Genomic DNA, 25580 nt, shown 5'->3' on the forward strand with positions numbered 1-25580 from the left:
TCCAGTGCCGCTGTAATTTTGAATGTTCGCTAAATGAACGGTTGTAAGTCGAGGACTGCCTGTATTCACAACAGCCCCTTCCTCAGTGCAGGAACTGCCATTTCAGCAGAATTAACTTTTTGGGGAGGGGGCTTCCGGGAGCCATAGATGGCACCATGCTTCCCAAGGTGAGGGGCTGAGCCAAAAACGGAATTTGACATGACGTGTTTTAATTTCAACAAAAACAGTAATCTGTAACGTTAAGAAATAAACTTCAACCTAAAAGTAAACGCAACGAGTGTGATTGATTCGTCCTGATCTCTTTAATAGCTTTCAATCCTCCTGTCGTGTTCCTTATAATTTTCAATGGCTGTCCTAACTGGCAGGCCGATAGGATAATTTATGCCTTTGCAGAGTCAACTACAGACCTGAGGGGTCTCTTTAAGATCTTCTAGTCCAGTGGTCCCCAACCCTTTGGGCACCAGGGACCGGTTGCGTGGAGAAAGGTTTTCCCAGGGACCAGAATGGTGGTGGTGGGGTGTCGTGTCTGGTTTTGCATGCTGCCTGCATCCCACGGATGGGGCTTCGCTTCTTTGCGTGAAGCGGTTTTTGGCATGCTACAGAGCGGTGCTGGTCCATGGACCGGGGATTGGGGACCCCTGATCTAGTCAACCCCCCCCCCCACATGCACACGCACAGATAGACAATCAGTGCAGGAATCCGAATTCAAGCATCCCCAGGAGATACATGGATCCCACCCAATTCTTACCTTCCATAAAAAGACGATGACCAGGGTTAGCAGCAGGAGGCCGCCAAGGATGCTGCCAATCAGAATCCAGAGGGAAAGAGGGACCAGTTTGGACTGGATGATCTCCAGGATAACCTGCAAGGAGATCAAACTCCTGAGAAGGCCGTGATTCCAAAGGCCTTAGAACCGTGGTGGCGAACCTATGGCACGTGTGCTGTAGGTGGCATGCGGAGCCTGCTCTGTGGGCACATGTGCCATCGCCCCAGTCGGCCTTCAGCTGGGTTTTATAAAACCTCGCTTTCGACTTCTGCCGTGTGCCAAAAAAAAAAGTTTCAATCAATCAATTTCAACTTCTCGCGGGGAAAAAAAAGATCTCGCAAAGTTGGAATTGATTGAACTTTATAGTCCCACCCAGTCTGCCATTACCACTGCAGCCACACCCACCCAGTGGGCAATGCCCACCCAATGGGCAATGCCCACCCAGCACCCGATGATACATGTGGGTTTTCGGTTGCAGTTTGGGCACTCCGTCTCTAAAAGTTCACCATCACTGCCTTAGAAGGTTAACATGGCTGTTCTGCATAACCTCATATTCTGGGTAACAAAACACCGGAGCGTACCAATCACACACACCCCAGTTTGGAGGAAGCCTCGTGGGATCCACCCTGCCAAGGAGACCTTCCCATTGCTCCAGTAGGGCAGGGGTGGACATATACGGGTCCTCACCCTGGTGGCCGCAGGGAGGTGCCCTCACTGCCCTTCTCTACGTCCATCTTATGATGCAGTGCCAGAACCGGACAAAGCACAAGATGGCCTCTTGCCAAATAAATGGAATTTTGGGATGGGTTTATTGAAGATCGCTTTTTGCTTTCATTTGTAATACACCTAGTCCTTGGCTCTTTTATGACTCGTGGACTTCAACTCCCAGAATTCCTCAGCCAGCGTGGCCCAGCTTGGAAACCTCTCCCTTTCCCCTCAGCGTGGCTGGCTGAGGAATTCTGGGAGTTGAGGTCCACGAGTCATAAAAGAGCCAAGGTTGCCTACCCCTGGTCTAGTCCTTGCAACAGTTCGTGTAGTGACCGTTCAAAGTTAACAACGGCACTGAAAAAAGTGACTTATGACCGATTTTCCACACTTAACAACCTTTGCAGCATTCCCACCTCCTCAGTCACGTGATCAACATTCGGCCGTTTGGCGACTGATTCGTATTTATGGCAGTTGCAGCATCCCAGGGATCTCCTTTTATGACTTTCTGACGTGCAAAGTCAAAGGGGAAGCCCGAGTTGCTTCTCAAGTGCAACGGTTCACTTCGCAACCGTGGGAAGAAAAGTTGCAGAATGAAGCAAAACTCACTTAACAAGTGCTTTGCTTAGCAACGTAAATTTTGGCCTCAGTTACGGTCGTAAGTCGGGAACCACCTGTAATACTAACAGTTAATTAAAAGGCAGTGAAAAAGATGTATTTATTAGTTAACATCGTGGCTTTTCATCTCTTTCAGTTTATTTTATTTTTTTGGATAAACTATTTCATGGAATATTTGCCACCACGTGACCTTGAACCGAGGTTGAATGATGGTTTAAGGTGGAATTATATAAATAGACAACCACTGATTTTCCCAAGGGGCCATATGAGAAACTGGGACTGTTAGGGAGGGCTGATGATGATGCCCTGCCCCCCCCCTTCCCAATGCCACGGACCAAACGGCCCACCCGTGGACCGTAAAATGCCTTACTTAGTCTGCACTAAAGAAAAGCTTTAAAAATGAAATTTCTACAAATAGTCCTTTTAGTTATGACCATCATGGAGCAAGTCCTGATGATCATTAAGTCAACCCCCCCTGACTGACCTGATCTTACAAGCTTTTTCTCGCAGTCATTCAACAAACCGATGGTTTGCTAACGGGCTGGGTTCTATCAAAACGCGCAGAACGTGTCGTGATCCCAGGATGTTGCTAAGCACCCACAAGTGCAGTCAGAACTTCAAATCTGGGTCGTAAGTACCAGAGGAGAGCCTGCCATAACTTTGAATCGGTCGTAAGCAACCGGTCGTGTGTCGAGGACTTAAGACGATTAACCTTTAACCATCTTTAATCCTCGACGAAACTTTAATTAACCTTTGATTAACCTTTAATGGAGAACTAAGGTGATTAAAAAGGCCTGGAGAGAAAAACATATGAAGAACGGTTGCGGGAAGTGGGTATGGCTGGTCTAGAGAAAAGAAGGACCAGGGGGGGATGTGGGGATCATGTGGGCAGCTAACCTTAAGTCCTTGTGCAGCCACAAGAGACATAAGCCACACACACACACACACACACACACACACATCTCTTTTGTTTCCAAGGGAATGCAAGACTTATGATAAAGTAGTCAACTTGAACCTTCCACATCTGGAACTGGATGCTTGTGTGGTGGACACGAGGCCCTGGCCGGTCCCGTCTCTTACCTCCCGCTGGTGGGCGGCTTTTGGTAGGAGAAACAGGTTGTTTTCCTCTTGAATGCTCAGGGTGATGCTGCTGACGATCTTCACTGACTTGAACTTGGCCTAGATCCACAAAATTAAAATGTGACGAGGGTTCCACAAAATTAAGGGTGCATCCTTATTCTCTTTTGAAAAGGATTCAAAATGGTGAGGGTGTGTACATGTGTGTGTGTGGGAGTGTGTGTGAGGGTGCCAAGGAAGGTGCACAGGAGGTGCAGTGAGGATTGAGGCTGAGTGAAAGCCGGAGGATCCCTGGGTGAGGGAGCCTTGTCCCCCCCCCAGGTGACTTATGACTTTTCCTGCTGGCTTGCCTATTGACCTTTTGGGAAAGTCAGCAGAAGTGACGATCACAGGATTGTGGGGTGCTTGGCAACTGGTTGTATGTGTGCAGGGATTGACAAGCATCTGATCCCGTTGGATCCAAGATGGTCCAAGAAAAGTGATAAAAAAATAAGAGCGCTCAATTTCAAAAAGATGGCACTCAAAAACTATCGAATGCAATGATGCAATTGTCAATGCTGCAAACATTGACATGTTTTTGCACTGACAATATAAGAGACAGCCTGTTATTTTAATTGCTTCATTTGGGAGGGAGGAATCACCCGGAAGTTGTGAGAAGATTGGAAAAGGCCGCGTACAGAATGGGAAGTGAAACCTCATATGTAAAACTAATTGGATAATGTGATTTATGACGTGTAGATAAGGGCGGGGACTGTGTGTGTGTTATGATGGGTTTGGGGGGAGGAGATTTCAGATTCTGGCATCCCTCCATGAGTGCCGATGTTTCGTTTCATTACTAAGACTTTTTAGATAAATAATATGCCTGCAATTTGTTTGATTTGTCTCATTCATCGGAACCATGACAGCAATAACATGAGGAAAGATATAAAAAGGGTGGGCTTAAACCCTTAAACCAGCGGTCCCCAATCTTTACGGCTGGAACTGGCCCACCCTTTGCATGAGCTGAGCTGTACGTGCACGCCAGCTTGCCGCTCGCACAAATTGAGTTGCACGCCTGTGCGTGCCAGCTCGCCGCTGGCACAAGTCGAGCTGCATGCACGCATGCTTGCTGGCCCACCACTTGCACAGCCTGCGTGTACGCATGCATGCTGGCCCACCACTTGCATGGCCTGGTTCTAAACAGGCTATGGGCAAGTAGTAAACTGGCCCAGGGGCTGAGGACCCCTGCCTTAAACTAAAGTCCAATGAAACATTCCTTGCAGAAGACTGTTTCCCCCCTTTGTGTGTATTCTTTTCTTTTTGCTATGACTATTTAAACAACACCCTGCACTTGGCTTACAGTAGTTTATACACTAAACCACAGCTAGCTAGTTTGCTGAGTTTGCCCAACGTATGAAAACCACAAGCTGTGCTGATCAGGACACAGTTGGTGAGATGGAAGAGAAAATTCCTCCCTTGCTTCACACACACACACAAACACACGCGCGACAGGAGACCCTGTGGCGGCACTCACCCTCCGGAAGAACTCATTCCGGACAGCTCTGAGCAAGTGGACGGTGACTTCGGAGCTCCTTTCGAGGTGCTGCAGCTGGCAGGTCACCACTTGACAGCCGGCGTTGGTGCAGTTCTGCAGGGGAGGAAAAGCAATGGGGTTTTATCCTGAATCTCCTCGGGGAAAAAAGTGATTTCTGGGCTCATAGAACGTGCCAGGCCCAAAGAAAAAACGAACAGATTCTGGCTTAGTCCTCAGGTAATTCCTCAGGGACGCGGTGGCTCACTGGGTTAGGATGCTGAGCTTGTCGATCAGAAGGTCGGCAGTTTGGCGGGTCAAATCCCGAGTGCCGTGTAACCGAGTGAGTGCCTGTTACTCGTCCCAGCTTCTGCCAACCTAGCAGTTCGAAAGCACGTCAAAACGCAAGTAGAAAAATAAGGACCACTCCGGTGGGAAGGTAACAGCGTTCTGTGCGCCTTTGGCATCTAGTCATGCCGGCCACAAGACCACAGAGACGTCCTCGGACAAGCGCTGGCTCTTCGGCTTTGAAATGGAGATGAGCACCGCCCCCTAGAGTTGGAAATGACTAGCACGCACGTGCGGGGGAACCTTTACCTTTACTTAATTCCCCAGCGCTCCGGGATTTTTGAAAGATACCATGCAATGGTTCTGAGATGACCTCTGCCAGCTTACCACTCTGTCTGTGTGTGCCAATTCTTCTGGGTATAGTGGAATCACACTGCTAGCTGCTTCGAACTTGGTCTGATTTGGCGAGCTGCAGGTCATCTTAAGAGTTAAAAGAATAAAGCATCAAATTGCTGTTTGGATTGTAATTTTCCCCCAAAGTTGAGTGGGGTCTGTGACAATTCGACCACAGCCAACTCACGGCAGGACAACTTACTGTGGGATAAGAGTTACGCTAATATCCAAGGGATGGTGGAATAGAATCATGAAAGAAAGGATGCAAATGGGGGGACAGAATGAAATGTGAAAGACAAAACTTAAAATAAATTGTTATTTGTTTTAAATAATTAAACCGAATTGTTAAATTGTCCCACGGCGAGTTTAGTCATGGTGAGTTGGCTGCCGCGAGTTGTCTGCAGTGAGTTGTCCCATTCCGAGCTAAGTGTGGGGGCTGTTTTTCTAACGTTTCGACAGAATTTTCTGGAAACTGTTTTTAATTAAGAACCATTTCAAAAATGCAAGATGTTGTGAGCAGCCAGATTGGACCCTGACTCCTTTTTTTTAGTTGAGGGCTAAAGAAAAAGAAAGCATGGCAAGGGAATTCTGGGAGTTGAAGTCCAGACGTCTGCCAGCTGGCAAGGTTGGCAACCTTGGCTCTTTTATGATTCGTGGACTTCAACTCCCAGAATTCCTGAGCCAGCATGGCTCAGCTTGGAAACCTCTCCCTTTCCCCTCAGCATAGCTGGCTCAGGAATTCTGGGAGTTGAAGTCCACGAGTCATAAAGGAGCCATAGTTCCCCCATACTGGGTCAGGAATTGTGGGAGTTGCAAGTCCACGAGTCTTAAAAGGGCCAAGGTTGCCTAGGAGTTCCTGGTTTAGGAGTTCCTCTGGCAAGAGAGCTGCTGTGTCGTGGGAACCTGTGCATAAGTGAAGCCAAGCCACTTACATTATCCGCCAGGATGCGAGTCACCCAGAGGAATTCTTTCCCTTGATAGCCAGTGGCAGGAAGCGCCATCCGGAGCGAGAGATCGGTCACAGCGTAACAGGCAAGATTTTGTATCTGCAAGGAGAAGAAAACCAAAGGTTTAAATTAAAAAAAAAACAAAACCACGGGGATGTGAACAGTTGAAGGTCCCACCTACGAAGAAATGGGATTTCATGGGATCCAGCAAGAGAGTCCTTTCCCTTAAACTCTACTGAAGATGTTACCTAGCCTGGTGACAAAACGTTTGGAAACCAACCCACGAGCTCAGAGGACGAACATCCACCCCCGGGGCCTTTTCTGCCCGCTGGAGCATCCTCCCATCATCACCACCACCGCCCCGAGGCCAGACTGGCCCATCCTTGCTGGTCTTCCAGAAGGACCTGAAGGCTTTGCCACCTGGCCGGGGCTGCAAAGGGGCTTTGTTGCTAGAGAAACTGGTTGCCTTCTCCCACATCTCACGTTTTTCAATGGTTTGGGGTGATATTTACCAAATAAATAAACAAAACAGACCAGTTGCTTCTTTAGAGCAGAGGCCCCCAACCTTTTGGGCACCAGGGACCGGTTCCGTGGAGAGAGGTTTTTCCGCGGACTCGAGGGGTGCGTGGTTTTGTGTGCTGCCTGCATCCCGCAGATGGGGCTTTGCTTCTTTGTGCGGACCGGTGGCTGGCATGCTGCGGCCCGGTACTGGTCCACGGACCGGGGGGGTGGGTTGGAAACCCCTTCTTTAGAGCACTCCAAGCCCCACTTGGAGACCGAATGGGACAACCAGAGAGAATTCACCGCGGGACAACTCACTACCGGAAAATTCAATTTAGTCGTTTCAAATAATTTAAAAATTCTTTTTAATGTTTGTCATTCGTCTTTTATTTTGTCCCTCCTTTGGCATCCTTTCTTTAACGATTCTATGCCACTATTTCTTTGATATTAGTGCGATTCTTGTCATTCGAGTCGGCCGTGGCGAGTTGAAAGGGGGAAAACCTGCTGGATCCTGCGCCCCACCCAGCCCCCCCACCCACCAAATGTGCTAAAACAAAGTTGGCAATTCCTCCTGGTGTCTTGCTCCTTCTTCTCCACATCTTTACCTTGATGGTTGTCCTAAACTCTGGGCTCATGTCACTCGGGAACGTCCCCACGGGGTGGACTTCGTAACGGTTCAGGGTCGACTCACTAAAACCCAAAAAAAAAGAAAAAAAGCTAAATCGGAGGCATCCTTTGAGTTGGAGATTCGGAATAGTCCACTTGAGCCTTAAGACATTTCCACCTCCCCAGCGCACCACTTCTGAACTACTACAGCTAGTCCTCAACTTACGACCACAACGGGACCCCAAAATTTCTGTGGCGAAGCGAGACATTTGTTAAGTGAGTGTTGCCCCGTTTTAGAAACTTCCTTGCCACAGTTGTTAAGTGAATCCCTGCAGCTGATAAGTTAGTCACTTGGTTGTTAAAGGAAGCGGCGCTTCCTCGCTGGTTTTGCTCGTCGAAAGGGGATTGCGTGACCTTGGGTCACAGCAACAGTCGTAAGAACGAATCAGGCGCCAGGCACCTGAATTTTGATCACATGATTGTGGGAGTGTGTGTGCCACAAAGGCCGTAAGTGTGAAAAAGGGTCATAAGTCCCTTTTCCCAGTGCTGTTGTAACTTTGAACAGCCACTAAATGGACTGTTGTAAGTTGAGGACTAGAGCGGTGTGCTCCTGGACACAAGACGACAAATAAGGAGTCAGGCTGTTGAATACATCAATAAAGCAGCCATTTGTCTGCAGGCCTGACTTGCCTGGGATGTCTTTCAAATCCCTAACAGGGACACACAAACACACACACACACACACACACACACACACACGGACTCACCTGGTCAGGAAGAGGTCAGGCTCATAAGAGACGAAGGCGGTGGGCTGAGCCGTGTTGTCTGTCAGCGTTTGATTCAACTCACTGCTGTCGCTGCAGAGAAAGAAAGAGAGAAAAAAAGTGATTTTAATGGGTTGGGAGGCAGCCCTTCTCAAGACAAGGGGAAGCTGAGGCTTTTCACAGTCAAAAGGCTCAAAAAAAAAGAGCCTTGGTGGAGCAGTGGGCTAATGCCTCCTTAAGTAACACTAGCTGCCTGCAATTAGTGCAGGTTCGAGTCCCACCAGGCTCAAGGTTGACTCAGCCTTCCATCCTTCCGAGGTAGGTAAAATGAGGACCCAGATTGTTGGGGGCAATAAGCTGACTTTGTAATAATGCCGCTTGGGGGTGTGTGTGTGAAAGCCCTAACAAGCAGGCATATACATAGAATGGAGGCTACTGCTAAGCTTGTAAGCCGCCCTGAGTCTTCGGAGAAGGGCGGGATATAAATGGAATTAAAATTAAAAAATAAAAAATGTTGAATTCTAGGTATTTAAGGGGGTGGATGTTGGGGAGGCAGCCCCCAAAGTATGGGTGGCAGAGCCGGAATTATTCCCAAGCAGGAGCGTCAGGGTCTCGAAACCCAAGAAAAACATATTGCGATTCTTCCAAGCAGATGTCTTTATGAAAGCTAGTCCTCAACTTACGACTGCAACTGAGCCCAAAATATCCATTGCTAAGCGAGAGGGTTGTGAAGGGAGTTTTGGTCCCTTCTGCAACCTTTCTTGTCGCATTCGTTAAGCGAATCAGTCGCTGCAATGGTGAGTTGCGCGGCTGTAAAGTGAACCTGGTTTCCTTACTGACATCGTCCGAAGGTCGCAAAAAGGGGAATCAATCACGTGACACCCAGGACGCTGCAACCCTCATCGATACAAGTAGACAACTTGAGTTCATAATTGCTGTTGCTAAGTGAGACCTTCGTGAAGAGAGTTCTGCCCCATTGTACGACTTTTTCAGCCACGGCTGTTAAGTGAATCGCCGCAGTTGTTAAATTAGGAACACGGTTGCCAAGTGACTCTGCCTTGCTTGCCAGAAGGTCGCAAAAGCAGATCACATGACCCCTTTGTAACTTTGAACGGTCGCTAAATGAGCTGTTGTAGGTGGAGCACTGTACCCGGGTTTCCCCTTTGGGAGTAATTTATTTTATTCTTTATTTGCAACCTCCCAACATTTTGCTATCAAATAGCAGACAGGCCTCCTTAATTCCCCAGCCCCAGTTCTCACCTGCTGGCTGTAAGCTTCACCTGCACTTTGTTCAGAAGTGAGGAGCAGCTGAATTCGAACTCGAGGGCAAAGGCCACCTGGGAAGGAGAGTGAGGGAAAAGGAATAACAGAGTAACTGAGCTGGAAGGGACCTTTGGAGGTCTTCTAATCCAGCCCCCTGCTCAAGCAGGAGAACCTACGCCATTTCAGACAAGTGGCTGTCCAGTCTCTTCTTAGAAACCTCCAGTGTCGGAGCATCCACAACTTCTGGTGGCGAGCCGTTCCACTGGTTAATTGTCCTCATTGTTAGGACGTTTCTCCTTAATTCCAGAGTGCTTCTGTCCTTGATTAGTTTCCATCCATTGTTTCTTGTCCTGCCTTCTGGTGCTTTACGGTTGCGGTGTGGCTCAGAGGTTAGGACGCTGAGTTTGTCGATCAGAAGGTCGGCAGTTTGGCGAGTGAGCGCCTGTTACTCGTCCCAGCTTCTGCCAACCTAGCAGTTCGAAAGCACGTAAAAATGCAAGTAGAAAAACAGGGACCACTCCGGTGGGAAGGTAACAGCGTTCCGTGCGCCTTTGGCGTCCAGTCATGCCGGCCACATGACCATGGAGACGTCCTCGGACAAGCGCTGGCTCTTCGGCTTTGAAACGGAGATGAGCACCGGCCCCTAGAGTCGGAAACGACTAGCACACATGTGCGGGGGAACCTTTACCTTTACCTTACTCTGGTGCTTTGGAAAATAAGTTGACGCCCCCTCTTCTTTGTGGCACCTCAAATACTGGGATACTGCTATCAAGCCCCCCCCCACCCGCCCCAGTCCTTCTTTTCTCTAGACTGGCCATATTCAATTCCTGCAACCGTAGGATAACAGGGTTATTCCAAACATAGAATAACAAGGTTGGAAGGGAACTTGGAGGTCATCTAGTCCAGCCCCCTGCTCGAGTAGGAACCCTATACCATTCTGGACAAATGGCTGTCCATTCTCCTCTTGAAAACTTCCAGTAATGAAGCACCTACAACTTCTGGTGGCAAGCTGTTCCACTGGTTGATTGTCCTCACTGTTAGGAAGTTTCTCCTTAATTCCAGGTTGCTTCTCTCCTTGATTAATTTCCATCCATTGTTTCTTGTCCTGCCTTCAGGTGCTTTGGAGAATAAGTTGACCCCTTCCTCTTCTTTGTGGCAGCCCCTCAAACATTGGAACGCTGCTATCATGTCCCCCTGAAGCGTTAAAACCAGCTCTCCTGCCATGAAAGACCAGGAGCTGGTTTTAAAAGGCAGGATTGCTAGCTTCTTACTGCTGAGAGAGCAGGACAGGCAGTCCTCGACATACGGCTAACCGAAAAAAAGGAGTTACAACCCAGTTCGAAAGCTCTGATAGCAGCCCCCCCCAGTCACATGACACTTTGGGTGCTCAGCAACACAGCCACATTTACAGCCTCTTGCAGCATCCTGTAGCCACGTGACACCTTTTACGACATTTTGGGGAAACCGTGCCGTAGCCAAGGATGGTTCCCGTAACCCCTGTGGCTTTCGCTTGAGGGGTTCTCTTAACGCCTGCCACGAAAAAGTCATAAAAGCAGGTCAGTCAGGCAACTGACCCAGTTTACAACCCTCCTCCCTTGCAACCATAATGACCAGGCTCGCCTTGGCTTTGCTCGTCAGAAGGTTGCAAAGGCAGATCACGCGGCTCTGGGACACCGCAGCCGTCGTTAATGTGAGTCCGTTGTCCAGCATCTGAATGTAAATCATGTGGAGGCTGGAAGTCTAAAAAAATGGCCGTAAGTCACTTTTTCCCCAGGTCCGTTGTAACTTTGAACGGTCGTTCAGCAAACTGCTATAAGTCGAGGACTACCTGCAGCGCATCATGTGATTCTTTACGAGAGACATCTTTTTATTGCTAAGCCTGTGTGCTTTCCCTTCTATTTAGAGATCGGGGGCAGAAGGGGGGGGGGGTTGGGACGGATGCTCTAGCAGGCCTCTGTTTGCTCACCTTCGCCATGGACCGGAAGACGGGATAACCCACGCTGCACACACGAGCCTGAGGGGACGAAACGGAGCACTCCATTTTCATGGGGTTCTCCCCCTGTGGGAGAAAGAAGAGCTAAAATAAACAAATTTGGGCCTCCGGAGAGGTTTTTGGGTCGTGGTTCCAGCTTCTGCCAACCTAGCAGTTCGAAAGCACGTCAAAATGCAAGTAGAAAAATAGGGACCACTCCGGTGGGAAGGTAACAGCGTTCCGTGCGCCTTTGGCGTCTAGTCATGCCGGCCACGTGACCATGGAGATGTCCTCGGACAAGCGCTGGCTCTTCGGCTTTGAAACGGAGATGAGCACCGGCCCCTAGAGTTGGAAACGACTAGCACGCACGTGCGGGGGAACCTTTACCTTAATTTACTCCGATAGATGAATCCCATCAAAAGAGCTTCCAGGCAAGAAAGCCTTCCTCAAAGAACATTTTATTCAGGAAACAAAGTATCGGTACTACATAGTTGAACCCAAAAACTAGATTCCCTTCCCCCGGATACGAAGTAGAAAACTGCAATTCCCACCCCCAATAAGCTGTCATAAATCACATTCTCCAATTAGCCTGAAACTCAGCCTTTCTCTCCAGCTCCTCAGCCCGCCAAAACGTTATCAGCTCGTCCTTGGGTTCCCACAAAGCAGCATTTTTTTTTATTATTACGGCTAGCTAAGCTCAAGCATCCATCCCAAACCCCCAACCCCCCTTCTGCACCTGATCTCTAAATAGAAGAAAAAGCATGTGAAAAGCAAAAAGAGAAAATGGCTGCCATTTTCATCAGTTGTCAGAGTGGGAACATCCAATGTCAGGATGGTTAATACATAGTGGCGCAGTGGTTAGAATGCGGTATTGCAGGCTAATTCTGCCCAATGCCAGCAGTTCGATCCTGACCGGCTCACGGTTGACTCAGCCTTCCATCCCCCTGAGGTTGGTAAAAATGAGGGCTCTCTAAACCGCCCAGCAAGGGCTATAAATGTTCTGTACCAGCCTGCTACCGGCCTTGCAGAAAAGGCAACCCCTTTACAGACGGCAAGAGGCTGGAATACGTCTGCCAAATTTATTACAAAAACAAACAAGACACCAAGATACCGGAGCTTTGAAACACTATCTGAGCGGTTGCTTTCAGCAAACCAGCCCTCCCCAAACATTCCCTTTATAAAGAGTTCAGGGCGTGGCCTCTCTCTGCCTCCTTCCGAGAAGCCCCACAGCCTTCCTCTGTTTACTCCTACTTCACTGCCTCCTGCGTCGGGCGTCCTTGAACAGGGCCAGCTGTGGGTCATCTTCATCCACACTGTCAGGCTCACACAGCTGGGTCTCCATGGTGACCAAGTGGGAGGGGCCTGCCTGAGGGCTATCATCAGCAAGATCTTCAACCCCCTCAGCAAGGTCTTCAACACCCCCCTCCTCCTCTGATTCGTCCGACCCAACTGCCGAACCCACAGGCTGACCCTGAATCACAACAATAAAGCACCATGAACTGGTATAAGTCTAAGTGCTATTGTTATTTATTTCTAGTTTTCATGTTCCTGAAAACATAACCCCAAGCCAACATTCTGTAACTAGGTTCACACAGCGAGTTAAACTGTTGCTTCACCAGGAAAGAAATGCAACTTGCGGGGGCAATGCAGCAATGCAGACTCCAAGTCAAAGTTTACCAATCGCAGGGCTGGACCTTTTATTTATTTATTTATTTATTTTAATTCCATTTATATCCTGCCCTTCTCCGAAGACTCAGGGCGGCTTACAAGCTTAGCAATAGCCTTCATTCTATGTATATGCCTGCTTATTAGGGCTTTCACACACACCCCAAGCGGCATTATTACAAAGTCAGCTTAATTGCCCCCAACAATCTGGGTCCTCATTTTACCTACCTCGGAAGGATGGAAGGCTGAGCCAACCTTCAGCCTGGTGGGATGCGAACCTGCACTAATTGCAGGCAGCTGGTGTTACTTAAGGAGGCATTAGCCCACTGCTCCACCATTCAGCTGAAATCTTGCTTCTAAGTAGAGCAATGCCCAAGGAATGGTTAAAAGAAATGGTGGGGATTGAATTTCATTATTGAGCTAACTAAAATAGACCTGCCGGGACTTCGGTTATTAGAGGCAACGTCTTTGTATATGTAAAATAACCAAAGCCATTACTTTCCCCAACTTGTGGAGCACTTCCAGCGTCTTTAGAAAGTCCATCTTGGAGCTTAGAGTGGGTCTCCCTTGGCTGGTCATCCCATTGTCCTGCTTAGGGTTAGGAGCACCATACCTTCATGCCAAGGCTGGAGAAGTGGAGACTTCTGGAAAACCAGATCTGGAGGGTGGTGTTGTAGGCGTTTTCTTTCTTGTTCTCCAGAAGGACGTCAACCACCAACTTCCGCTTCCCTTTACGGATGACGTGAGGCTTCTGCCTGGCAATGAGGAAAATTGATGGTAACCCTGTGAGTTGCAAGAGGAGAGCAACGGTCCCAGCTTTGGCTTGTGGGCAAAAGAGAGATGGGTGAAATATTCGCCAGTCTCTCTAGCCAATCTCTACTTTTCTCAGTCTTCAAGATTAAATATGGGTGAAACAACCAATCGATAGCTTAAATTCTGTGGAACTCTATGCTCTTCCGAGACGTGGTTATTGAACACATCTTGCTATTAATATTCTAAATTTGGTTTTAGTTAGTGGTTTTTTAAGTTAGGCCTGGCTGGGGGAAATCATAGAATCCTAGAGTTGAAAAGAGCCACTTAAGCCACCAAGTTTAAATCTCTGCTCAGGCCAGAGCTCTTGTTTTGTTGTGTGTGTTTTTTTTAAAAAAAATCCCCATTAAATGTCTGCCTAATTTGCAAGATATTTTGGATCGGATTCCTACCTGGATCCACTGATATCCATCTCAGCCTGTAGCACCAGATCTGTTACACACTGATCATCCTCACCACAGTCCTTGAAAAAGGGGATCTGGAAAACAGCCAACTTGATTGATTCTGCACAGTTTTTGCCTCCCTCCCTCTTCTTAAAAAGAAGTCTTAGGTTATCTAGGAGTATCTCAAAGGCATCTGCCTTTTTCCTTAGTTTTCATCCCTCTTTCTTACTAACAAAACTGGACTTTCAAGATGGACGGTGATTAACATTTATACGTTACTTATAAAGGGTGTAGGTCTCAACATATTTATTTATTTATTTAGTTTTATATACCGCCCCATTCCCGAAGGACTCAGGGCGGTTTACAGGGCAAAATTTAAAAGACAATATAAAAGTTGAAATAGAAATAGAATTAAAATGAATTAAATTAATTAATAGCCCAACAAATTAAAACAAAGTTTAAAAACTTAAAACCCCTCAGTCCAGGCCAGATAGATCAAAGAACCAGGTTTTCAGGTCCCGGCGAAACGAACGAAGGTCGGGGGCGGTCCGGAGTTCCACAGGCAAATCATTCCATAGGGCAGGCGCGGCCACAGAGAACGCCCTCCCTCTGGGGATCACCCGCCAGCACTCCCTGACCGGAGGCACCCTAAGGAAGCCCTCCCTATGGGAGCGCACAGGACGATGGGAAGTTGATGCTGGCAGCAGGTGCTCCCTAAGATAATCCGGGCCCATGCCATTTAGGGCTATATATGTTGTATATAGTATGTTTAAATGTGTGTCGTGTACATGTACACTTCGAGAGCAAGCAACTCAATTTCATTTTTAACGTGTGCCGTTGTGCCCACAGTAAAAAATGACAATAAAGGTTATCTAATATCTAATATCTAGCCTAGGTGAGCATGAATAATTGCTTACAGATGCTATCCAAAGTATTTTGAAATTATTGCTTATGTGCTGAACTACGAAGACTATGCAACCCATCTCTCTTTAGTATGTATAGAGAAAAATATATCCAGATATGTCATCTTGAAATATCTAAGAAGAAGGGAAAGTCCAGTTTATTTTCTGGCTTTGAAGCTTTCACATTCACTATGCCCTGTGTATCGGATTTAAAGACTATATTTTTCCTGTTTTCAAACGCCAAGGTTTCCTGCTAGACCTGCTCACGAGACTTTAGATTTATTCTAACAGCTCAGGTGTTGCAAAAATACTCTGAACTGTGAGCAGTTGAGGTCTTTCACTTAGTGCTTCTCAACCTTAGTAACTTTAAAATCCACATTCTGTGGATAGGCGTCAAAGCGCTACTCCTCAGTGTAAGACTCTCATGGGCTGCTGTTTTGTTTTTTCTCATCAGTAACTAAAATTTGCCCTTTCTTTCCTACCACTTCTGGAACGTGCAGTTTATGCCACACGTCCATGGGTGTGAATATCCCGTGGCTGTTTTCACTTACGAGCTTCTTAACAGTGGTGGGCAGCTTCTCATCCAGTACAGGCCCAGGCTGCTCACTTTCACTCAGCGCAAACTTCATGGTGATGCCGACCGGCCGGAGGTAATCTGAGGTGTCCTGTAGGGGAGAAATAGAGCTGAGAACTTTTGGAGAAATAACATCGGCCCTGAAATTCCTAAGGTGTTTCCTTCCCCTTCAAAATGGACCATCCTCTCAGGCTGTGGAAATGTAGTCCAGTTTTCCCCCCGGAAAGTGTTTTCCAAACAAGATGGAAAAGCTCATTTTATTATTCTGGACCGGTGTGCCAGCAGCTTTAAGATGTTTCAGCTCCTAGAATTCAGCGTTCAGAGGTGCGGGCTGGCTGGCCAGGTGAGGATTTCTGAGAGAAAGACACACACACACACACACACACACACACACACCTCATGACCTATAAGTTCTTTCCGATTTCACGATTTGGACACTTCAGCCAAGGAAGGACACCTTTCCTTGGAAAGGAAGCATTCTGAAGACAGAGGGCCACAGCAGGCACTTGGTACGTTGGCTTTGCACAGCCCCTCTTTAGCCAACCAACCGGGCGTTTGGACCAGCTGTGTCCCACAGGCCAGAGGTAAACCCATGCCACACTCACAATGACGTGGAAGCGAGCCGTTGAGCATGCCGTCCTGCCCACGGTGGCCCGGGTCCTCTTCTGCAGCAGCTTTTGAGAGCTGCTGTCAAAGACGGCTCTGGTGCTAAACTTCCTGTCGTCCAGGGAGATGTTGTATTTTATACCTAGGATCAAGCGATACGGAGAATTTACTTAGGTTCGATGGGCCCTGATGGGCCAGACGTAGCTACTTAAGTCCCCTGGAAGCCTGTCCAGAAATTGCATAATTGAAACGTTGCTAAAAAAAAAAACAACCACAGATTTTTCTGCCATTCTTCCTCATCATTCCCTTGGCCTGTTGCCCCAAGGCTGCCCATCCTTGGTTCAAGGAGTCCTAGTGGACAATCACTTAAAGATGAGCCAGCCGTGTGCTGCAGCTGCCAAAAAAGCCAACACAGTGCTAGGCTGCATTAGTAGAGGGACAGAATCAAGATCAGGTGAAGTGTTAATACCACTTTACAATGCCTTGGTAAGGCCACACTTGGAATGCTGCATCCAGTTTTGGTCACCACGATGTAAAAAAGATGTTGAGACTCTGGAAAGAGTGCGGAGAAGAGCAACAAAGATGATTAGGGGACTGGAGGCCAAAACATACAAGGAACGGTTGTAGGAATTGGATATGTCTAGTCTAATGAAAAGAAGCACTTGGGGTGACATGACAGCAGTGTTCCAATATCTCAGGGGTTGCCCCAAAGAAGAAGGAGTCAAGCTATTCTCCAAAGCACCAGAAGGCAGGACAAGAAGCAACGGATGGAAACTAATCAAGGAGAGAAGCAACCTAGAACTAAGGAGAAACATCCTGACAGTTAGAACAATTAACCAGCCTCTAGAAGTGATTAATGCTCCAACACTGGAGGTTTTTAAGAAGAGACTGGACAGCCATTTGTCTGAACTGGTATAGGGTTTCCTGCCTGAGCAGGGGGTTGGACTAGATGACCTCCAAGGTCCCTTCCAACTTTATTATTATTATTAACAGCCTGCCTCCAGAAGTGGCGAATGCTCCAACACTGGAAGTTTTTAGGAAGAGACTGGACAGCCATTTGTCTGAACTGGTACAGTGTTTCCTGCCTGAGCAGGGGGTTGGACTAGATAACCTCCAAGGTCCCTTCCAACTTGATGATGATGATGATGATGATGATGTCACGTAACCAAGCTGGGCAGTAGCAGAAACATTTGAAGCTCTGGCTTGTGAGGCACTTACTCATATGGCTGTCGCGGGGACCCAGAGAGCGCGAGGTCACGCGGAAACAGAAGTTAGCCGTCACACAGACAGATTCCTTCCCATTTCTCTGGCAGTTTTTCTGGATCACGTTGATGGTGGGAGGGTTGACCGAGATGGATGCATTGATCTGCACAATCCTCCTGGATCTGGTTTGTTGCCAACAAATATAATTGTAACCACCAAAGACATACCGGCTTTCACAATCTAAGCACTGTAATTGGGTACAATCTATATTACTGTCATATGCCCTCTCTATATAGCCATGTTCCTCGGCAACTTTTTAAGATGTGTGGACTTCAACTCCCAGAATTCCTCAGCCCTTCATCTATCTTTGAACTATAGGGCGGGTTGCTAGTACTTTAATAAATAAGAGGCACCCTTAACATTGAGATTGGTGGCATATAAATTTAACGAATAAAAATAAAGGGACTGGAAATGTTCAGCGGGACAGACGTATCTGCCAAAGTTTTGACGCTCTTGCAAGATTCTGATGTGCTTACAAAATCCTTGTAAGGATTTTCAAGTTGAATGGGACAAGTCACCAGGGCCAGCTTGCTGTGGGACAACCCAACAAGTCAATTTAATTATTTAAAATAATGTAAAAAAAATGACAAGTGGTCCTCAATTTGCGAGCACCATTTTCTGGCCACATTGGTTAAGCGAATCACTGAAGTTCTTAAATCTGTAACACAGTTGTTAAGTGAATCTGGCTTCCCCATTGTTTTGGCTTGCCAGGAGGTCACAAAAGGTGACACACACAAACCGCCCCCCCCCCCGGACACTGCAACGGTCATTAAATGTGAGTCAACTGTCAAGCATCCAAAAGTAAATCACGTGACCCTGGAGATGCTTGCACTGGTCATACCTGTGAAAATTGGTCGTAAGTTACTTTTATTCAGTGCCGTTGTAACTTTGGTCACTAAGTGAACCCTTGTAAATGGGGGACTCCCTGTATTTTAACTTTTGTCATTCACATTTCATTTCGTCCCTGCTTTGACATTCTTTTTTTTTTAATGATTCTATGCCACTATTTCTTCGATATTAGTGTAACTCTTGTCCCCTGGCGAGTTATAGGTCATAGACCCATTCCAAGAGATTTGGAGGTTCGGCCTCAAGGCCAGAAGTGGGGCTGACCTCTGCTTGCATGGATAAGAAGCTTCTTCAGAGTGCCAGGCAATTTCTGAGACTCTGCTGAAAAGTCTTCCCACACCTTGCCTTTCCCCCGAGCGAAGATTCTGCAAGGCACCAGCTTTCCTGTTACTCACCAGCCCCCCCCGAATGGGATTCGTCTTCCATGGTCCTCCTTCCAGCCCCTCACCTTAAGACCACTGCAGCATCCTGGGCCCCCACAGCCAGATCCACCAGGCCGTCCCCGTCCATGTCGATCTGCCCGTCCAAGCTGCGGCCAAAATAGCGAAGGCCCCAGCGAAGCCCGGCTGACTCGATGCGCTGCCAGGGAAGAAAGCGACCGTTTTTTGGGAGGGGGGAACTGGCCTTTTTTTAGCCTGCGTTCCCAAAGCTGAGGACTCTGGGGACCCTGCCTGGATGCTTGGAAACATATGTCAACCGTCCCGTTAGCAGACGCATCAAAAGAAACTCCTGGGACATTATTCTCCAAAGCGCCCGAAGGCAGGACAAGAAGCAATGGATGGAAACTGACCAAAGAGAGAAGCAACCTAAGAACTAAGGAGAAACTTCCTGACAGTCAGAACAATTAACCAGTGGAACAACCTGCCTCCAGAAGCAGTGAATGCTCCAAAACTGGAGGTTTTTAAGAAGAGACTGGACAGCCATTTGTCTGAAATGGTATAGGGTTTCCTGCCTGAGCAGGGGGTTGGACTAGATGACCTCCAAGGTCCCTTCCAACTTTTTTATTATTATTATTATGTAATTTTTATTCATTAAACATGAACCTCATTCAACTGAACACTCAAACTGACTGGCACTAATGGTTGACACGGGTTGCTGCCAGCATCCTAGGTATCAACCAGGTATCTCCTTACATTTTAAGATGTTCCGAGTAGCGCAGTTTTTTTGTAGCTTTGCTGGAGTTATTGCAGGAAGCTACAATTTCTTGATGTACTTTGCAAAGTTTTTGGACATAGTTCCCAGTGCCCTGATGACAATGGGTATCATTATTATGATTATGATTATGATTAATCATCGCACAGTCAGCCAGTTGTTCAGACTGGATTTAGAATTTTTGTCTACCTATCGAGTCCTTACCAAGGACCTGGGATAGGCAGATGTGGATGTTGGATGGTATTGTAGATCTCGTCGCAGGATGGAAGCAGTTCCTAGTAAGGCCGCCTTTTGCAATTGACTGATGGCGCATTTGTCAATGCCGATGATGGTGTTCCAGTGGTGCTCCAGTTGTTTTGGGATTGCACCCATGGCGCCTGTTACTATTGGTACTACCCTTGCTTGCCTTTGCCACAGTCTTTCTATTTCTATTTGTAGGTCTTTGTATTTTGTTATCTTCTCCAGTTCTTTCTCGTCTATTCTGCTGTCTCCAGGCACTGCCACGTCCGCTATCCAGACTTTTTTGTCTTTCTTATCGACAATTATTAAGTCCAGGGTGTTATGTTGCAGGTGCTTGTACTAGAAGACCTCCAACTTATTATATTATTGTTGTTGTTGTTGTTAACTCATGGGAAAGGAAAAGTAGAAATTGAAAGTGGATAATGCTAGAGCTCACTCACCTGTTTGAAACGTGGTAATACAGTTGTACGATAGCCATGGTACAAGTAGACCGCCCCCTGGTGGTTGTCTTCCAAGGGGGCACCCACAACAACATCGTTAAAGCTGTCATGATTAAGATCCGGCACAGCCAGCAAGGCGTAGCCAAAGCGAGCATCCTGAGGTTTGGGGTCAGGAAAGAGGGTCCCGTTGAACGTCAGGAGTGACTTCAAAAAGAGGAGAGAGAGAGAGAAGCGCCTATTAAAAGCAAAGACATTCCTTTCTCACCTCGGCATCCAACTCACATCAGGAAATGAACTTTTTCTTGCATATTGCCAGGCAGATGCTAAGATTGGTTCTGGGTGCACAACCACAAAGTGAAGAGAGAAAAAAAAAATCTCCCTTTGGACGGGTAGTCCTCGACTTACAACAGCTCATTTAGCGACCATTCGCAGTTACAACGGCACTGAAAAACGTGGCTTTGGACCCTTTTTCACACTTACGACCGTTGCAGCCTCCCCGCGGTCGCGTGACCCAAATTTAGATGCTTGGCCACTGCTTCACGCTGATGACCGTCGCTCTTTCCCAAGGGGGTCACGGGATCACCTTTTGCGACCTCCTGTCAAGCAAAGTCAATGGGGGAAGCCAGGTCCACTTCGCAACCGTGTCCCTAGCTTTAACGCCTGCGGTGATTCACTTAGTAACCGTGGCGAGGAAGGTCGTAAAATGGGACAAAACTCACTTAACCGACATCTCAAAATTAACTGCAGAAATGTTGGGCTCAATTGTGGTCGCAGGTTGAGGACTACGTGTAGTTTCTCTGTACGTTTCATTTATTATTTAATTTTAAAAAATTATATGGCTAGCCAACTCACTCCTGGTGACCCCGGCTGTCTTACAGAAATAAGACCCCCAATTCAAACTCCGATTAAACCCCTGCCCCTCAACGACACTCACCTGTCCAACCCTGTACAGGTAAACACAGCCAATCTCTTTGTTCTGTGGGCCCAGGTACATGGGGGCAGCCACAAGAAGGACATCTGTCACGCCGTCCCCGTTGACGTCCACTGGGCAAACCTCACTGCCAAAGTAGGATCCAATCTGCACGAGACAATGAAGGCGACGTCAACGTCTGTGAAGGCAGATCTACCTGGGCACCTCATGCTCTCTCCTGTGTCAGGCTCCCAAAACTAAGAAAGACCTGGTGAAGTTCTTCCGAACAAAGAGGATTAGGGGACGGGAGGCTAAAACGTATGAATAACAGTTGCTGGAATTGGGTCTGTCTTAGTTTAATGAAGAGAAGGACGAGGGGGGACACGATAGGAGTCTTCCAATATCTCAGGGGCTGCCCCAAAGAATAGGGAGTCAAGCTATTCTCCAAAGCGTCCAAAGGCAGGACAAGAAGCAACGGATGGAAACTAATCAAGGAGAGAAGCAACCTGGAACTAAGGAGAAACTTCCTGACAGTGAGAACAATTAATCAGTGGAACGACCTGCCTCCAGAAGCGGGGAATGCTCCAACACTGGAAGTTTTTAAGAAGAGACTGGACAGCCATTTGTCTGAACTGGTATAGGGTTTCCTGCCTGAGCAGGGGGTTGGACTAGATGTCCTCCAAGGTCCCTTCCAGTCTTTACCATTTCTTGTTCCTCTGGAATGCAGCCTCTTTCTCCTGAGAATCCCAAACAACGTTCCCCACACCTGTTTGTAGTACAGGTGACAAGTCGCTTCAACCGATGCTTCTGGCGGAAAACTCCCTGGCTGCTTTTAGGATAGTTTTTCCGCCCCCCCCCACTCCTCACAGTCTGGATTTCTATGCACCACCACGTACAATACATTTTCAAATTATGGTATAATCCCCTTTATTTGAAGGACACTTGTAAGAGAAGGGAAGCATTAAGGATGCTGGGAATTGTTCTGTCCTCTTGACGATGGAGATTCTCCGTTTTCCAGGTCCCAGTTGTCCCAAAACTGCTTTTTTTTTCAAGAGGCGACTGGATTTTCCCGTTATTCTTTGAAAACGTTTCGCTTCTCCTCCAAGGAGTTTCTTGAGCCCTGAAGCTCCGAAGAAGCTTCTTGGACGAGAAGCGAAACGTCTTCAAAGTATAACAAGAAAGTCCCAGCTGCCTCTTGAGAAAGCCCCTTTGGCGTCTGTCCTCTTAAAAACAAGATTCTGAATCCGACCACAGGAGCTGCTTACCGAAGTGGGACGACGAAATTAAGGCGATGGTGAGAATTGGGTGTCAGGAAACAACTGCTTCTTCTGTCGAATCGATATCAAATGAGCAGAAACCTCAGAAGGACAATGTTCCAACCTCTGCATATCAGCGGCCGGAAAACACAAACACATGCCCAACATTCTCACACGCCCTTAATGCAGCAACACGGACGGATGGTCACACAAAGACACACACACACACACACACACACACACACACACACACACACACACACAGGGGTCTTCTAGCTAGCCCAGGGGTAGGCAACCTCGGCTCTTTTATGACTCATGGACTAGCTGACTCAGGAATTCTGGGAGTTGAAGTCCATGAGTCATAAAAGAGCCGAGGTTGCCTACCCCTGAGCTAGCCCTTCCTGCTTCTGTTATAAATGGCTTCCAGTACAAAGGGGAGATGATGAATGACGTTGTGAGTGCCTTACTTGGTCTCCTGTCAGGGCCTGAGAGATGGTCACGCTGCCATCTCCCTCCATCTCGAACAGGATAACTTTGCCCTTGTGCTGGAAACGGGGGGCGCTGGCCAGGTAGAGCCTTCGCCCACCCCTGAGTCTGATTGAAGAGACAGTGTAGCCTGACAAAAAAGGGAAAGAAGAAAGAAAGTCACAGTCACGGGCAGAACATAGAATGGTAATGTTGAAAGGGACCTTGGAGGTATTCTAGTCTTGGGGTCCCCAACCCACGGGCTGTGGCCCACTACCGGGGCCGTGCAAGTGGAGGAAGGTGAGCGTGCAGGCATTTGCATGAGCAACAAGCACTTGTACGAGTGGTGCAATAATAATAATAATAATAATAATAATAATAATAATAATAATAATAATAATAATAATAATAATAATAATAATAATAATAATAATAATAATTATTATTATTATTATTATTATTATTATTATTATTATTATTATTATTATTATTATTATTATTATTATTATTATTATTATTATTATTATTATTATTACATTTTAGACCGGAGTGTTTACAAACTCGGATGGCTTTAAAAGGAATACTGGAAAACACCAGGTTTGGGTCACCACATTACAAAAAAGATGTTGAGGCTTTGGAAAAAGTGCAGAGAAGAGCAACTAGGAGGATCAAAGGCCTGGAGACCAAAACATACGAAGAACGGTTGCGGGATTTGGGTTTGGCCAGTCGAGAGAAAAGAAGGACTGGGGTGGGGGTGGAGGGGCATGACGGCAGTATTCCATTGTTTGAAAGCCTGCCATAAAGAAGAGGGCAGTCAACTTATTTTCAAAAGCACCTGAAGGCAAGACAGGAAACTTATCAAGGAGAGAAGCAACCTGGAACTAAGGAGAAACTTTCTAACAGTGAGGACAATTAACCAGTGGAACAGCTCGCCACCAGAAGTTGTGGATGCTGCAACACTGGAGATTTTTAAGAAGAAGCTAGGTAGACAGTCTCTTGTCTGAGATGGTATAGGTTCTCCTGCTAGAAGACCTCCAAAGTCCCTCTTCTGATTGTTTGAAAGACATTCCCAGAGGAGAGGCACGATGGAGACCTGAAGCTCCCAGATGCTGGGGCAGTCTACCTCCTCTGGCCTAATTGCAGAAGAGCATTCTTCTGCTGCGTCTCAGAGACAGGGGCCAACCACTGTTGGAAACAGAAGGCTGGGTTAGCTCGTGCCTTTGGCCTTACCTTCCGCCTTTTTCCTTACCCAGATAGGCCGCGTGGTTGTTCAGCTTTCGCGGGAACTCTCTTGCAAAAGCTTCCCGTGGGGGAGTGACTGGTCCCGACCGGCCCTCTTTGAGCACCCCCCCATCCCAGTCGTAGGCCCCCACCATGCCAAAGAGGAGTCCGTCCTGCCAGGAGAGAAACAGCGACAGCCGTCCAGACACTCCACATACTTAGAGCAAAGGGCCACCCAAAGGCTATCTGGTTTCCAGAGTACAAGCTGCATGGATCACCCGTCTGTGAGTTGGGCAAGCTGTATAAATTTGCTTTATTTAAGTTTATATAACAGCAATAGCACTTAAGACTTATATCCCGCTTCACGGTGCTTTACAGCCCTCTCTAAGCGGTTTACAGAGTCAGCCTCTTGCCCTTTCCAACAATCTGGGTCCTTATTTTTTCCACTAGGAAGGATGGAAGGCTGAGTCAACCTTGAGCCTCTCAGGATCGAACTGCTGGCAATGGGCAGAGTGTGCCTGCAATTCTGGATTCTAAGCACTTGGAAGGGAAGGGAAAGGAAGGGAAGGGAAGGGGAGGGGAGGAAGGAAGGAAGGAAGGAAGGAAGGAAGGAAGGAAGGAAGGAAGGAAGGAAGGAAGGAAGGAAGGAAGGAAGGAAAAAAGAAAAAAGGGCAATAGCAGGCTTATACACTGCTTCACAGTGCTTTACAGCCCTCTCTAAGCGGTTTACAGAGTCAGCCTCTTGCCCTTCCCAACAATCTGGGTCCTTATTTTTTCCTCTCGGAAGGACAGAAGGCTGAGTCAACCCTGAGCCGGTCAGGATCGAACTTCCTGGCGGTCCAAATAATAAAATTATTTAAATTTTTGTCATTCGCATTTCATCCTGTCCCTCCTTTTGCATCCTTCCTTCGATGACTCTATTCCACCATTTCTTCAATATTGGTGCAATTCTTGTCTCGCGGCCAGCGAATAGCCCTAGACCCCTGCGTGGGAGAGGGAAATGCGGGCTCCCAGAGTAGGACGCTCTGCCTGCCCTTTTGCCAACTTCATCCTGCTTTTTCCCCAAGAGGCACATTTGGAAACGAGAGAAGCCCGATTGGTCTCTTACCTCCAGCAGGTGGGTGGAGAAGCCAACCTGAGACATTTCCAGCTCGAAAGAGTTATACTCGCGGGTTCCTGTTTAAAAAAAAAAGGGGGGTGGGGGGAGATGGCAACTTCTGGATATCACTGGAGGCCATTTTATTACAGAACTACTAGAATTACAGTTGTGCTGGTGTGCTGGACCAGGATACATTCAGCTGCTCCGTTTTATATCTAGTTTAGGAATTAAGAATTGTGTTGGTGTATTCAGCATTTACAGGGTTAATACAGCACCCTAGCAGCATTGTATGTAAGGACATGTAGCGTTTACAGGGTTAAACGTTATTTCCTCAAGAG

General features: G+C 47.5%; 2 protein-coding genes across 12 annotated transcripts in view; one reads left to right on the forward strand and one right to left on the reverse strand.

The window, feature by feature from the left end:
- Positions 1-25580, forward strand: part of RNF115 (ring finger protein 115) — a 53673-nt gene that overhangs the window by 23271 nt on the left and 4822 nt on the right. Inside the window, exon 10 of one of the 2 annotated variants that reach the window (XR_014028081.1) lies at positions 13776-13910. The exons of the other annotated variant lie outside the window; for it this stretch is intronic. The gene's annotated coding sequence lies outside the window, so the exon portion shown is untranslated. Of the gene's footprint in view, positions 1-13775; positions 13911-25580 lie in introns of those variants that run through there. 2 annotated transcript variants of the gene reach the window in all.
- ITGA10 (integrin subunit alpha 10) overlaps positions 1-25580 on the reverse strand; it is an 80184-nt gene that overhangs the window by 2299 nt on the left and 52305 nt on the right. For all 10 annotated transcript variants that reach the window (XR_014028075.1, XM_081340205.1, XM_081340206.1 and 7 more), the window contains 20 exons: positions 25252-25319; positions 24172-24316; positions 22925-23073; positions 21226-21369; positions 20292-20495; positions 18908-19038; positions 17569-17735; positions 16350-16492; positions 15722-15835; positions 14278-14363; positions 13689-13830; positions 11405-11497; positions 9436-9512; positions 8179-8268; positions 7411-7495; positions 6290-6403; positions 5352-5444; positions 4680-4793; positions 3170-3268; positions 749-862 (listed from right to left, as the gene is read on the reverse strand). Coding sequence is in view for 9 of the 10 variants with exons in the window: in XM_081340205.1 (XP_081196331.1) it covers positions 749-862; positions 3170-3268; positions 4680-4793; positions 5352-5444; positions 6290-6403; positions 7411-7495; positions 8179-8268; positions 9436-9512; positions 11405-11497; positions 13689-13830; positions 14278-14363; positions 15722-15835; positions 16350-16492; positions 17569-17735; positions 18908-19038; positions 20292-20495; positions 21226-21369; positions 22925-23073; positions 24172-24316; positions 25252-25319 (2372 nt within the window). In the remaining variant the exon portion in view is untranslated. The remainder of the gene's footprint in view (positions 1-748; positions 863-3169; positions 3269-4679; positions 4794-5351; positions 5445-6289; positions 6404-7410; positions 7496-8178; positions 8269-9435; positions 9513-11404; positions 11498-13688; positions 13831-14277; positions 14364-15721; positions 15836-16349; positions 16493-17568; positions 17736-18907; positions 19039-20291; positions 20496-21225; positions 21370-22924; positions 23074-24171; positions 24317-25251; positions 25320-25580) is intronic.

The sequence above is a fragment of the Vipera berus genome (assembly GCF_964194415.1).
Source record: "Vipera berus genome assembly, chromosome: 16".
Taxonomy (NCBI): domain Eukaryota; kingdom Metazoa; phylum Chordata; class Lepidosauria; order Squamata; family Viperidae; genus Vipera; species Vipera berus.